This window comes from Mandrillus leucophaeus, unplaced genomic scaffold, assembly GCF_000951045.1.
Source record: "Mandrillus leucophaeus isolate KB7577 unplaced genomic scaffold, Mleu.le_1.0 Scaffold32, whole genome shotgun sequence".
Classification (NCBI taxonomy): Eukaryota; Metazoa; Chordata; class Mammalia; order Primates; family Cercopithecidae; genus Mandrillus; species Mandrillus leucophaeus.
In genome coordinates this window covers 340,852-353,840 of record NW_012103365.1, presented here as the reverse complement: position 1 = coordinate 353,840, position 12,989 = coordinate 340,852, and the positions used below count along the sequence as shown (strand labels likewise).

At 48.3% G+C, this 12,989-nt stretch overlaps 1 protein-coding gene across 1 annotated transcript in view; it reads right to left on the bottom strand.

Annotated features, from left to right (window-relative positions):
* The window catches only part of VWA3A (von Willebrand factor A domain containing 3A), a 65,509-nt gene that overhangs the window by 2,227 nt on the left and 50,293 nt on the right, over positions 1-12,989 (bottom strand). The window contains 8 exon segments of the mRNA XM_011987956.1: positions 1,140-1,263; positions 2,893-3,044; positions 3,805-3,949; positions 5,371-5,515; positions 7,346-7,454; positions 9,309-9,446; positions 10,865-10,962; positions 11,940-12,050. Of these exon segments, the coding sequence (XP_011843346.1) occupies positions 1,140-1,263; positions 2,893-3,044; positions 3,805-3,949; positions 5,371-5,515; positions 7,346-7,454; positions 9,309-9,446; positions 10,865-10,962; positions 11,940-12,050 (1,022 nt within the window).

Sequence of the window (12,989 nt, the reverse complement as noted above, 5' to 3'; positions counted from 1 at the left end):
AAAAAAAAAAAAAAAAAAAAAAAAAAAAAAAAAATTATGCCATGTCCTGTGAAAGTAACCTTTAACTGCTGAAAAGAAATCTGGATTTCTGATTGGTTGTCTTACTTGATAATTTGTTGTCCTGGGAATGTTATCACTGGCAACATTGCATTCCTAAAAGGTATAAATATGTGCAGAATTTTCCTGTTAAGTCAGAAGTAGATCATTGAAATCTATGACTTTACTAGATTTATTACTTCATAGATAACCTATGACTTTGCTAGATCTATTGCTTCACAGATAACTTGAATGTCTGTGTTTCAATGAATTGAACCCCAGAAGACACAAATATGCAGGAATTAAAGCACAAAGGTTAAGATCGTGGGTGTCTTGGGGCTCTAGCTATACCACTTCCTCTGACTTTAGTTTTTTTTGTTGTTGTTTGTTTTGAGACGGAGTCTTGCTCTGTCACTCAGGCTGGAGTGCAGTGGTGCAGTCTCGGCTCACTGCAAACTCTGTCTCCCAGGTTCAAACAATTCTGCCTCAGCCTCTTGAGTAACTGGGATTACAGGTTCACATCACCATGCCCGGCTAATTTTTGTATTTTCAGTAGAAACGTCATTTCACCATGTTGGCCAGGCTGGTCTCAAACTCCTGACCTCAAGTGATCCACCCACCTCGGCCTCCCAAAGTGCTGGGATTACAGGTGTGCACCACTGTGCCCAGCTTTAGGTGTATTCTTAAACCTCGCTGGGCCTGCTGTTCATCTGTTAAATGGGTATAACATTAAAAGAGGTAATCTACATAAAGCCACATAAATTTCCAACACAGGCAAACTGGTCTGATCATCAGGAAACATAACACCACCCTCAAATCCTGCTTCTTTCCCAGTCTTGAGGAGAGTCAGCCTAAAAGGACAGTGGCAGGGAAACCCAATCCTTTTTAGTTAATATTTTGTCTCAACGAAAAGCAGAGATCTTTTTAGTCAGAAGGAAAACCCAGGACGGGCGTGGTGGCTCATGCCTGTAATCCTAACACTTTGGGAGGCCAAAGTGGGAGGTTCACTTGAGCCCAGGAGTTCAAGAAGGAAAACCCCATACCTGTTGATATTTTATTGAGTTGTTTCAACAGAACTCATGTTCAGTGGCTCTGCAACTTACGTTTTCATTGATGAAGCCTTTGGTCAGCAGGCCGCACATTCTGGAGAGTGTGTCCTCACCCACAGGGCAGTGATAGCGTCCGCCGGTAAAGGAAGCCAGCTTTCTCAGGAACTCAGCCGCCGCTCTGGAAGGAAGGGACAGAGGGCTGGTGGGGAGGCTGACTGACCAGCCTAGTTGGGGTGACTCCCCAGGTCCATGGGGAACTTAAGTCTGTGGGGCTTAAGAGAAATCAGCCTGGCAATGGGCAGTGGCTTGTGCCATGGAGACCACCATTAGAACACCAAAGGACACTTTCCCCACCAGTTTATGGATGGCTATAGCAACTGCTGCTGCTTGAGGGAAGAGGAGTCCCCGTGTTCCCCGTGTGAGTGTCGCCATCTAGCCTGGACCCCCTCAAACCACACAGCCCACACACTCCAGCCCCCATTTCTTCTTTTCTTTTTTGAGACAGAGTCTTAGTCTGTTACCTAGGCTGGAGTGATCTTGCATGATCTTGGCTCACTGCAACCTCTACCTCCCAGGTTCAAGCAATTCCCCTGCCTCAGCCTCCTGAGTAGCTGGGACTACAGGCGCCGGCCACCACGCCAGGCTAATTTTTGTATTTTTTTAGTAGAGACGGGGTTTCGCCATGTTGGCCAGGCTGGTTTCGAACTCCTGACCTCAGGTGATCTGCCTACCTTGGCCTCCCAAAGTGCTGGGATTACAGGTGTGAGCCATCGTGCCCAGCCTAGCCCCCATTTCTTTATGGGACACTTATCCAGTGCCTACTATGTGTTAGGCCTGTAAAGGACACATATTACACTTATGGGGCTTATGGTTTAGACCAAGAGATAAAATATGTCCCTATGTAGTCTGTTTTGCTAATAGTAAAGTTTTGATTTTTGAAGGTGCTGAGTCTTATCTGACATGTGTTCTTTTTCACATTTTTGTTTTGTTTTGTAGAGACAGAATCTTGCTATGATATCCAGGCTGGTCTCGAACTCCTGGCCTCAAGTGATCCTCCCACCTCAGTCTCCCAAAGCACAGGGATTATAGGCATGAGCCATGGTGCCCAGTCATAACACATGTTCTATAGTGATCGTTTATAAAAATAACCATGATGAGGCTACATTAATATTTTTCTTTCTAGCTTTTCCCCTAAATGTCCCCTAAATACTCACAAATGTGATCCTAGGGAAGAGTAGGAGGGAGACTGTGACATGACTGTGTGAATCTCGTGCAAATGTGTTTCCAGGCTGGAGGAAGTCAGAGGGAAATGTCTGAATAAAGAGAGGGGTTTTCACCCTGTGGTGTGACACCTGCTTGGGCCCTCTAGAAAAACAATGCTTCTCCTAATTTCTTTCTTTCTTTTTTTTTTTTGACAGTCTCACTGTTGCCCAGGCTAGAATGCCATGGAGCAACCTCAGCTGGCTGCAACCTCTGCCTCCCTGGATCAAGCGATTCTCACGTCTCAGTCTCCTGAGTAGCTGGGATTACAGGCGCGTGCCCCCACGCCTGTCTAATTTTTGTATTTTGTATTTTTAGTAGAGACATGTTGGCCAGGTTGGTCTTGAACTCCTGATCTCAAGCGATCCACCTGCCTCAACCTCCCAAAGTGCTGGGATTACAGGCGTGAGCCAGCACGCCCGGCCACTTCTCCTAATTTCTGATTTACAGGATTAGGGCCCAGGAGAGACCGGCGTCTAAGTGAGCAGGTAGATTAGGTGGGGAGCTTGGATCTCCCTGCTGAGATGTGTGGCTCCATATCGCGCACCTGTCTGAGCAGTTCAAGGAAATGGTGTGCACTTTCACATCTCTTTTCTCCCTGAGTCTTTGGACTTCATTTAGGACAAGGCTGCAGCTTGTGTCTGGCTTTCCGTCGGTCAGGAGGTACAGTCCTTCCAGATCATGGAAACTGAAAGCTTTCTGAAAGAACACAGGACGGCTGTCAAGCTCAGGGGAGAGGCTCACCCGGAAGACAAGAACCAAATGCCTAAAGGTGGTGCCTGCTGCCGCCTCTGCCAAAACGCATCTGATTGGATGCCTCTGACCTGTTCAAAAAGACTGAGAGATTCTCTTTCAGCCTCAGACAGACCAAGGAAACTGCTGAGGTTTAGGAGGAAGAGCATGGCTCGCTGCCTAGCTGGTTAATCCCAAGCAAGTCACTTAACCTCTCTGAGCCTCTGTGTCTTCATCTATTTTTCTTTAATTTTTATTTTTTTGAGATAGAGTTTCATTCTTGTTGCCCAGGCTTGAGTGCAATGGTGCAATCTTGGCTCACTGCAACCTCTGCCTCCTGGGTTCAAGCAATTCTCCTGCTTCAGTCTCCCAAGTAGTTGGGATTACAGGCATGTGCCACCACGCCCAGCTAATCTTTTGCATTTAGTAGAGATGGGGTTTCACCATGTTGGTCAGGATGGTCTCGAACTCCTGACCTCAGGTGATCCACCTGCCTTGCCCTCCCAAAGTGCTGGGATTACAGGTGTGAGCCACCACACCCAGCCTGTGTCTTCGTCTATAACGTGAGAACATCGAGAATCCTTTTCTCACTGGGGTGTTGGGAAGATGAAATGTGCTTTGTCAATTCTAAAGTGCCCTTTGTAAATCCTAAAGCATCGTGCAGTGTCAGCACAGGGGACGATGGTATTTGTTTTGCATCAAGGTCGGGCTCCGTGGTGGGACTTGCCAGCAATGCTTGCAAGATGGAGGTGCTGCCCTCAGCTTGCAGGTGGGTCACCCATTGCATAGCCTCATGGCACGCTGCATCTGTGGTCTCCACCAGCGTGTCCTGCCACAACTGAAGGCTCTCTGCAAAGCTGAGCAGGTTAAAACTGGGGAGGAGGAAAAGAGGAGGTGAGGGGCAGAGAAGGGGAGAAAGAGATTGGTTAGAATAGGCCTGTCTAGACTGAAGACTCCTACAATGAGCCCTGTGGCCTCTCAGGGAGAGGGCTGTGGGGCCTCTTGAGAATGAGAGGGTACATACTGACGATTTGGATGCAGACAGAGATAGATTTAAATCCCAGCTCAAGCCAGACACAGTGACTTGTGCCTGTAATCCCAGTACTTTGGAAGGCCAAGCTGGGAGGATTGCTTGAGGCCAGGAGTTCAAGACCAGCCTGGGCAACATAGTGAGAACCCCATCTCTACAAAAAAATTAAAAAAAAAAATTAGCCAGGCATGGTGGTGTGTGCCTGTAGTCCAAGCTACTTGGGAGGCTGAGGTGTGAGATCACTTGAGCCCAGGACGCTGAGGCTGCAGTGAGCTATGATCACACCACTGCACTCCAGCCTAGGCAACAGAATGAGACCCCGTGTCAAACAAACAAACAAAAAACCCAAACAATCCTAGCTCACCCAGTGACTGGTTACCCAATCTTCAGCAAGTGTCTTAACCTCTTGAAGTCCTGGCTTCTTTTTCTGAAAAATGGGGGCTGATAACAGCAACGCCTCACGGGCTCATTGTGAGAGTTGATGCAATGATGCGTGTAAAGCATCTGGTGCACAGAAAGTGCTCAAGAAATGTGTACTCTGATTAAGGCAAGAACGAGGCCTAGTCTAAGATGAGAGTCCCCTGGGGTCCCCTTAGGGTCAACCCTTCCGGATAGGGAAAGTAAACAACTTCCTCCACTCAAAAATCAAGTTCACAAAAATTTAAAAAATTAAAAAATTAAAAAATTAGAAAAATCAAGTTCAGCTGAAAGCCCTACGTCAAGGCCACATGGTAGTTCCTTTGCTGTGCCTGCAATTGTCCCTAGGCCTGAAATTGCGTTCCTTTTTTTTTTTTTTTTTGAGACAGCATCTTACTCTGTTGCCCACGCAGGAGTACACTGGTGCAATCATAGCTCACTGCGGCCTCAACCTCCTGGGCTCAAGTGATCCTCCTTTCTCAGCCTCCCAAGTAGTTGGGGCTACAGGTGCACACCACCATACCCAGCTAATTTTTAAATGTTTTGTAGAGATGGGGTGTCACTTTGTTGCTGAGGCTGGTCTTGAACTCCTGAGCTCAAGTGATCCTCCTGCCTTGGCCCCCAAAATTGCTGGGATTACAGGTATGAGCCACCATACCCAGCCTCTAAAAACTGCTTTCCTTCACAGCAGAGCGGAATACAGTGCTCTTTCCTACTCAAATGCGTTACTCAGAAGAGCACCTCAGAAACTCCAGGCCTGCTGGCACTGAGAGGAGACGGTGTGCTTGACCAGGGAAGCCCCGGGAACTGCCCCTTTGATCTTCCTGATCAGCCCTCGCCTCTTACCTGTCACAGCGCTTCCGCAGCTGTTCCCAAATCAGCAAAACCAGCTCTGTCTTCACCTGCTGCAGGTAGGGGCCCATGGACCCTGACGTGTCCAGCAAAATGCATACTTTGCTCTCCAAAACAGTGCCAAACAGTCGGCGGCTCCCTGCTCCGAGACAGGTGGGGCAGAGGCAGGGGGTGAGGGGTCCCTCCTCCTGGGTGGTTTCCCTCACTGTATCTATCAACTATAAAGTCTTGCGACACCTGTTGCCTGCCTCATCATTGATTGGATGTCACCCCACTGGGAGACGGCCTTTGTGGTGCTGTGGGAGGGGGCGATTGTCCAAGGGCAGACCTGATCAGCGGTTTGGGCTTTAGGAGATCAAGATTTCAGCTCTGGCTTTGTCTGTGATGAGTTGTATAAGCGGTTAAACCTCCTGGGCTTGAGTTTCTTCATCCTTAAAGTTAAGTGATTGGATTCAATAGTATCATGATATTGCTTTGAAATATTAGATAGTGTTTGGGTATGTACTGGTATGTCAGCTGGGGGACTTGTACTGCAAAAGAAATCGCTGGATCTCTGGTTTTAAGTCACCATTCCCAGGGGTAATGTGAACCCAGAGTGGAGAGAGGCTCATGCCTTCTCTGTCCCAGCTCAGCCTCTGACCTGACAACTGTACCTGGAGCAGCAGTCATCATGACGCCCCTGTCCGTGGACCATCTATACCAGGTCCTACTGCAGAGGACTGGACCTAATGAATTTACATAGACCCTGAGTGGCACATACAAGGCCACCTGTAGGATCTCCATATAGGACTCCCTTCCTCCCTCCTCCTATTGCCCCAGAAACCCTCCAGGCCCCATAGCCTGAATCCCCTCCTGTCCAGTTCTAGCTGTCTGCCCACCTTCTTGGGTTTGATGCTTCAGACCATCTCTTAATCCACAGCCCAACCCTGTCCATTTGCCTTTCCAGGAGGGGACTTGGTGCTCTCTGAAAAGAGGTCCGCGGTGGCTTACACCTATAATCCCAGGACTTTGGGAGGCCGAGGCAGGAGGATCGCTTGAGCCTAGGAGTTCAGAGCCAGCCTGCACAACATAGCGAGACTCTGTATCTTAAAAAAATAAATAAAGTAAGCTGGGCATGGTGGCACGTGCCTGTAGTCTCAGCTCCTTGCAAGGCTGAGGTGGGAGGATTGTTTGTGCCCAGTTCGAGGCTGCAGTGAGCCATGACCGCACCACTGGACTCCAGACTAGGTGACAGAGCAAGACCATGTTTCTAAAATAAAATAGTAATAATAATAAAAAAACAGAGGGTTTCTGCTCTGTCAGTTCCCCTTACCATCTGTACCTCCAGGGTTGTTTTGCTAGGGCCCAGTCAATATTAAAGCAAACCTTTTGACAGTGAGCCCCTTGTCATTTGCAGGAAGGCAAGGTGTGGCAGGTGGCCTTGCAGAGCAGGCTGTGACATGTGTGAGCTCCCGCTGGAGCTCTTGGGCCCATGTTCTAACTCCCTGTTATCCAGCCCCTTGCCTGTCCTCTGAACCCACTGTCATTTTTTTTTTTTTGGACAGAGTTTCACTCTTGTTGCCCAGGCTGGAGTGCAGTGGTGCGATCTCAGCTCACTGCAACCTCCGCAATTCTCCTGCCTCAGCCTCCCAAGTAGCTGGGATTACAGGTGCCCACCACCATGCCTGGCTAATTTTTTGTATTTTTAGTAAGGTATTTTAATATTTTCATCATGTTGGCCAGGCTGGTTTCAAACTACTGACTGGTGATCCACTCGCCTCGGCTTCCCAAAGTGCAGAGATAACAGGCATGAGCCACCATGCCCAGCCTCCCAGTGTCATGTTGTACCTGGATGATGTTCCTGGCCTAATCCTCTGATCTGCAGTTCTCACAAGGCCTGGCTTTGGAAGGACTGATACTGGGGTCCCTGGGGCTAGCCTTCCACATCCCCTCACGCTCCTCCACCCTTCAGGGCAGTGGGCAGGCTCACCGGACAGCAGCCACTGCAGCCTCTGGACATAGCGCCTTAACACCTTCTCCAAGTGCCTGATGTACACCTCCATCTCCCCAGGCGTCCACTGAATGTGTCTCACCACTCCCTGGGTTAAGGCAAGTGGAGGCAAGCATCCATCCCATCAGCCGTTTCTTCATATCCCCATCACCCCCTAAAATTGTTTGTTCCATCATGGTTAACAATTCTCAAAACATTTGTTGGCTGGGCATGGTGGCTCATCCCTGTAATCCCAGTGCTTTGGGAGGCTGAGACAGGAGGATCACTTGAGCCCAGGAGATCAAGACCAGCCTGGGCAACATAGGGAGACCTCATCTCTTCCAAAAACAGAAAATTAGCGGGCGTGGGGGCATGTGCCTGTGGTCCCAGCTGCTTAGGGGAGGCTGAGGTGGGAGGGTTGCCTGAGCCCAGGGAGGTAGAGGCTGCAGTGAGCTGCAATTGCACCACTGCACTCCTGCCTGGATGACAGAGCAAGATCCTGTCTCAACAAACAAACAAAAACCCACAAAAAATAACCATCTGTTAAGCATATGTTTTTTGTTTGTTTGTTTAAAGCCATTTTTTCTTTTATTAAACTAGTAGATTTATGGTTCTACAAAGGAGTAGGGAATTAGGATGATTTTGGTTTTTGGCAAATGCAGTTGCTGTATTAATAAAAATCATAATAATCTCTAATTTTTGTTTTTTGAGACAGAGTCTCACTCTGTTGCCCAGGCTGTAGTGCAGTGGTGCGATTTCGGCTCACTGCAGCCTCCGCCTCCCGGGTTCAAGCAATTCTCCTGCCTCAGCCTCCTGAGTAGCTGGGATTACAGGTGCACGGCACCATGCCTGGCTAATTTTTGTGTTTACACTAGAGATGGGGTTTCACTGTGTTGGCCAGGGTGGTCTTGAACTCCTGACCTCAGGTGATCCTGCCGCCTCGGCCTCCCAAAGTGCTGGGACTACAGGCGTGAGCCACTGCGCCTGGTCAATGATCTCTAAATTTTAAAATAGAAAACGCTTAATGGTGGGTTAAGAAGTTCATAAATTTTGAACTAAATAATGACTTAGGGTGGAGAGGGGCAGCATACTGGAATGACCCTATGTTCCTCTAGTGAATAATTTTGAATTTTTGTGGCTATTTTTAGTTTCCCCTAATCTTGATAATGTAGGATAAAAGGGCAAGGAGAGAAATGATCTGATTTTCATTCTGTACTAAATTTACATATTCTAGTGTCAAAGCAATAAAAAATCACCCCAAAATTAGAAAATAGAGAAGAGAACCCTTCACTTTCTATCACAACCCCTATTTGCTGCCATAACAGAACTGTCATCAGTATTGGGGTACAGCATTCTTATGGGTGAACACTTCAGCCATGGTCCAATCTTCTCAGCAATTGCTACTTTTTCTTATCTTTTCGTTTTTATGTTTTAAGAGATAGGCTCCTGCTCCATGACCCAGGCTGGAGTGCAGTGGCGTGATCACGGCTCACTGCAGCCTTGAACTCCATGACTCAACTCATCCTCCCGCCTCAGCCTCCCAAGTAGCTGGGAATACAGGTACACAGCTACCTGGCTAATCTAATTTTTTTTTCCAGAGATGGGGTCTTGCTATGTTGCCCAGGCTGGTCTCAAACTCTTGGGCTCAAGCAATCCTCCCACCTCAGCCTCCCAAACCACTTGGTACTATAGGCAGGAGTCACCGCACCTGGCCTCAGCAATTGTTTCTAATTCTTACTCCAATGAGCCCATCTAACCCTGGAATGGGATCTGAGGCCCTCTGGGAAGTTGGCTTTTTTCCCAACAGGATTTTGCATCTCCTATTTGGTGAGGGGGGTCTCATTTTGGGGAGGAGGGCAGTTCCCACAAGCAGAAATAGAGGCCAGAGTGCCCTACACTGCTCTCTGCCATTTGCAGCTGAGTTGGGAGAGAAAAAAAAACGGTGATGAAAATCGTGACTTACACGGATCTCAACGCTGGGGAAGATGCTGCAGTGTTTGGCTGATGCTGACCTCTGTCCTGACTTTTGATGAGTGCAGTTGGGACCCATGCATCTGGAAATCTCCAGCTTCAATTTTTTGAGCCCATATTTTGCCATCCACTTTAGAATAAAGGAAGGAACTATTATCTTAGGCAATTCAGACTCAACTGAATGATCATCTGATTCATCTATGAGAACCTCATGTTTGAAACCTGTATGATGTTCGAAATGTGGGATTCCCAGGTCCTCACTGAGCACCCATCCCATGCAAATTCCTTCCCTGGCTTTGGGGGAGAAGTGCACAAGAAATATGGGGGGCAGGCTCAGTGCAGTGGCTCACGCCTGTAATCCCAGCACTTTGGGAGGCTGACAGGGGTGGATCACCTGAGGTCAGGAGTTTGAGAACAGCCTGACCAACATGGTGAAACCCCATCTCTACTAAATACAAAAAATTAGCCAGGTGTGGTGGTGCATGCCTGTAATCCCAGCTACTTGGGAGGCTGAGGCAGGAGAATCGTTTGAACCCAGGAGGTGGAGGTTGCAGTGAGCTAAGATAGTGCTACTGCACTTCAGCCTGGGCAACAAGAGTGAAACTCTGTCTCAAAAAAAATAAAAAAAAGAAATATTGGGGGTGAACAACAAAATCTATTGAGCACCTCCCAGACCCTAGTCTAGTGGACGCTGTTGCTTCCCCAACATCCATTTCAACCCCACCCACAACATTTGAGTGGAAAGCCCTGATTGGTCGAAAACTCAGACTCTAACCCAATTAGGATAATCTCAGTCTCCTTGTCACAACAAGGGACACAACAATGGGCAGGCTCAAAGCAGCCAGGGATGGCATCCGCCATCGACACAATCAGACCCAAGCTCAGGCTTTTATTGAATAGTTGTGGGACAACCGTCCCCTTAGGCACAAGATGGGGGATTTCCATTGATTTCACTTTAATGAATCTTCACATCAATCTTATTTGACAGGCACAATTGTCCTTATTTTAGAAAGGCAGTGAGATTGAGTGTAGCTAGGTGATTTGCCCAAGGTCACCCAGGCAGGAAATAGCAGACCTAGATTTTGAATTTAGTTCTATTTAACCCTTATCCCATCTGCCACAGTAAGGAATTGTTCTTATCAGGTTTGTCCTTTTTTTTTTTTTTTGACACAGAGTCTTCCTCTGTCACCCAGGCTGGAGTGCAGTGGCGCAATCTCGGTTCACTGCAACCTCCACCTCCCGGTTTCAAGCGATTCTCATGCTGTAGCCTCCCAAGTAGCTGGGACTACAGGGCGTGCCACTGCACCTGGCTAATTTTTAAATTTTTAGTAGAGAAGGGGTTTCACCATGTTGGCCAGGTGGTCTCGAACTCCTCACCTCAAGTGATCCACCCTCCTCGGCCTCCCAAAGTGCTGGGATTACAGGTGTGAGTCACTGTGCCCGGCCTGTTCTCATTTCTGATTATACCCCCACTCCTAGAAGTAATGGCTGGTGGAAGGAATTACTCTATTGCTTAATGGGCATGTGCTGGTACAAGCGACTTAATACCTCTTGGCTTGAGCAAACTGTATCCTTTGTGGGTAAGTCAATAGAAGAGCTAATCCTTCTCACGCCCCTTCCTTGAGGGTACTTCTTGTACACCGAGCCTAGGAGAAGCAGAGTAAGGTCATTGCTATAGTTTGGATGTTTGAGCCCCTGCAAACCTCATGAAATGTGATACCCAGTGTTGGGGATGGGGCTTGATGGGAGGTGTTTGGGTCATGGGAATGGATCCTTCATGAATAGATCAATGCCCTCCCTGGTGACAGGGTGGGGAGCGAGTGAGTTCTCCCTCTATTAGTTGCCGCAAATGCTGGCTGTTAAATAAAAGCCTGGTACCTCCCCATTCTCTTGCTTCCTCTCTCTCCATGTGATCTCTGCACATGCCAGCTCCCCAGTGCCTTACACCATGAGTGGAAGCAGCCTGAGGCTCTCACCAGATGCCCAAACTTCCAGCCAGCAGAACCCTGAGCTAAATAAACCTGTTTTCTTTATAAATTACCTAGCCTTGGGTATTCCTTTATAGAAGCACAAATGAACTAAGATGGTCACTCTGTGTACCTCTCTTCCCTCCCCCTGCTCCCTTTTTCACGTCAATTTCTCTGTCAATCAAGTCAGTTGTAAAAGCCCTTAGTGCAATTTGCTGAGAGGTAGAAAGGGAGGCTGTTGGGTGGATGGTGAAAGGCTGTTTGGGAACCTCCCGCCTAGCAATGAATTGTTCTTGGGATCTGCACCATTTCACAGCAGTCAATCAGGCTGGCCTAGGGGAATCATCTCCATCCCTTCCCATCTGCCTTAGAGCTAAGGAAACTGCACCTAGTGGACAGAGTCGGAGTGCCTGAGGATCTCAGGAGGTCTCATCTTCAATATTGACTTTTCTCATTCCCTGGTTGTTGTCAAAATTTTGCATGTCCATTTCCCAGGGCTGGGAGAACTGAGTTGTTTGAGGACAGGCTTGCTGCAGTCGCACCAGTGCCCAGGTCCTGGGACAGCAGGAGGGGTTCCTTCCCGCGGTACCTGCTGCCCTTACAGCTCCCCCAGGGCCAGGGGGCCTGTCCAGACACCTGCATAGCCTCTAACTTACCCACATTATTCCCTTTCTCTGTGTAGAACAGCAAAAGAGATGTCTCTGCTTCCCTTGACTTGGTCTTCCTCCTCTGTTCCATCATCCCTTCTTTCATTGGCTGGGCCGCAGCTGAAGAACATTTGGCTTGTTGGCTGGAGCAGCTGTGTGCATTCTTGCGCTATAGCTGTCCAGCTTGGCTTAGAGACACTCAAGTTCAGCTATACTTCACCCCAGGAAATGGGGCTCCAGGATGACTTCAAGGCACCCCGTGTCCCCACCCCAGGTCTCTGGCTTTGCTTGGATCAGAAATAGCTATAGCTACCATTTACCGAGTCCAGATCCTTCCCTGGCATTGTGCTAAGTGCTCTGAGTATGCTGCCTCGCTTCATCGTCACAGTCCCCCAGTTTACAGATGAGGTAAGTGGGACTCCACCAGTAAGAAGCAGGGCAATGATTCTACCTGGTCCTGCTGACTCCAGAACTCTGCTCTGAGCCACTCTGCCATACCTTTGACATCAGAAATAAAATACATGGTCTTAGGTTCTATGAGCTGAATACTTTCATAAAGATTGTGAAGGCCTGTTACCACTAGTGGCACATGATCCTTAGCCTCCTGAGCCTCAGTTCCTTTGTCAGTACAATAGGAAGCTGATAGAGTACCGATGCAAAGGATTGATCATTATAGGCTCTAAATGGGACAATCTTAGCAGATGGGCTGGCACATGATCAACACTCAGGATCATTGGTCGTTTTAGTTACTATCATTATTGCTATTATGATTATTATTTTAAGAGATGTGGCCAGGGGTGGTGGCTCACCCCTGTAATCTCAGCACTTTGGGAGGCTGAGGTGGATGAATTGCCTGAGCTCAGGACTTGGAGACCAGCCTGGGCAACATGGTGCAACCCCGTCTCTATTAAAAATACAAAAAATTAGCCAGGCATGGTGGCACCCACCTATAGTCCCAGCCACTCAGGAGGCTGAGGCACGAGAATTGCTTGAACCCAGAAGGTGGAGGTTGCAGTGAGCTGAGATCACACCACTGCACTCCAGCCTGGGTGACAGACC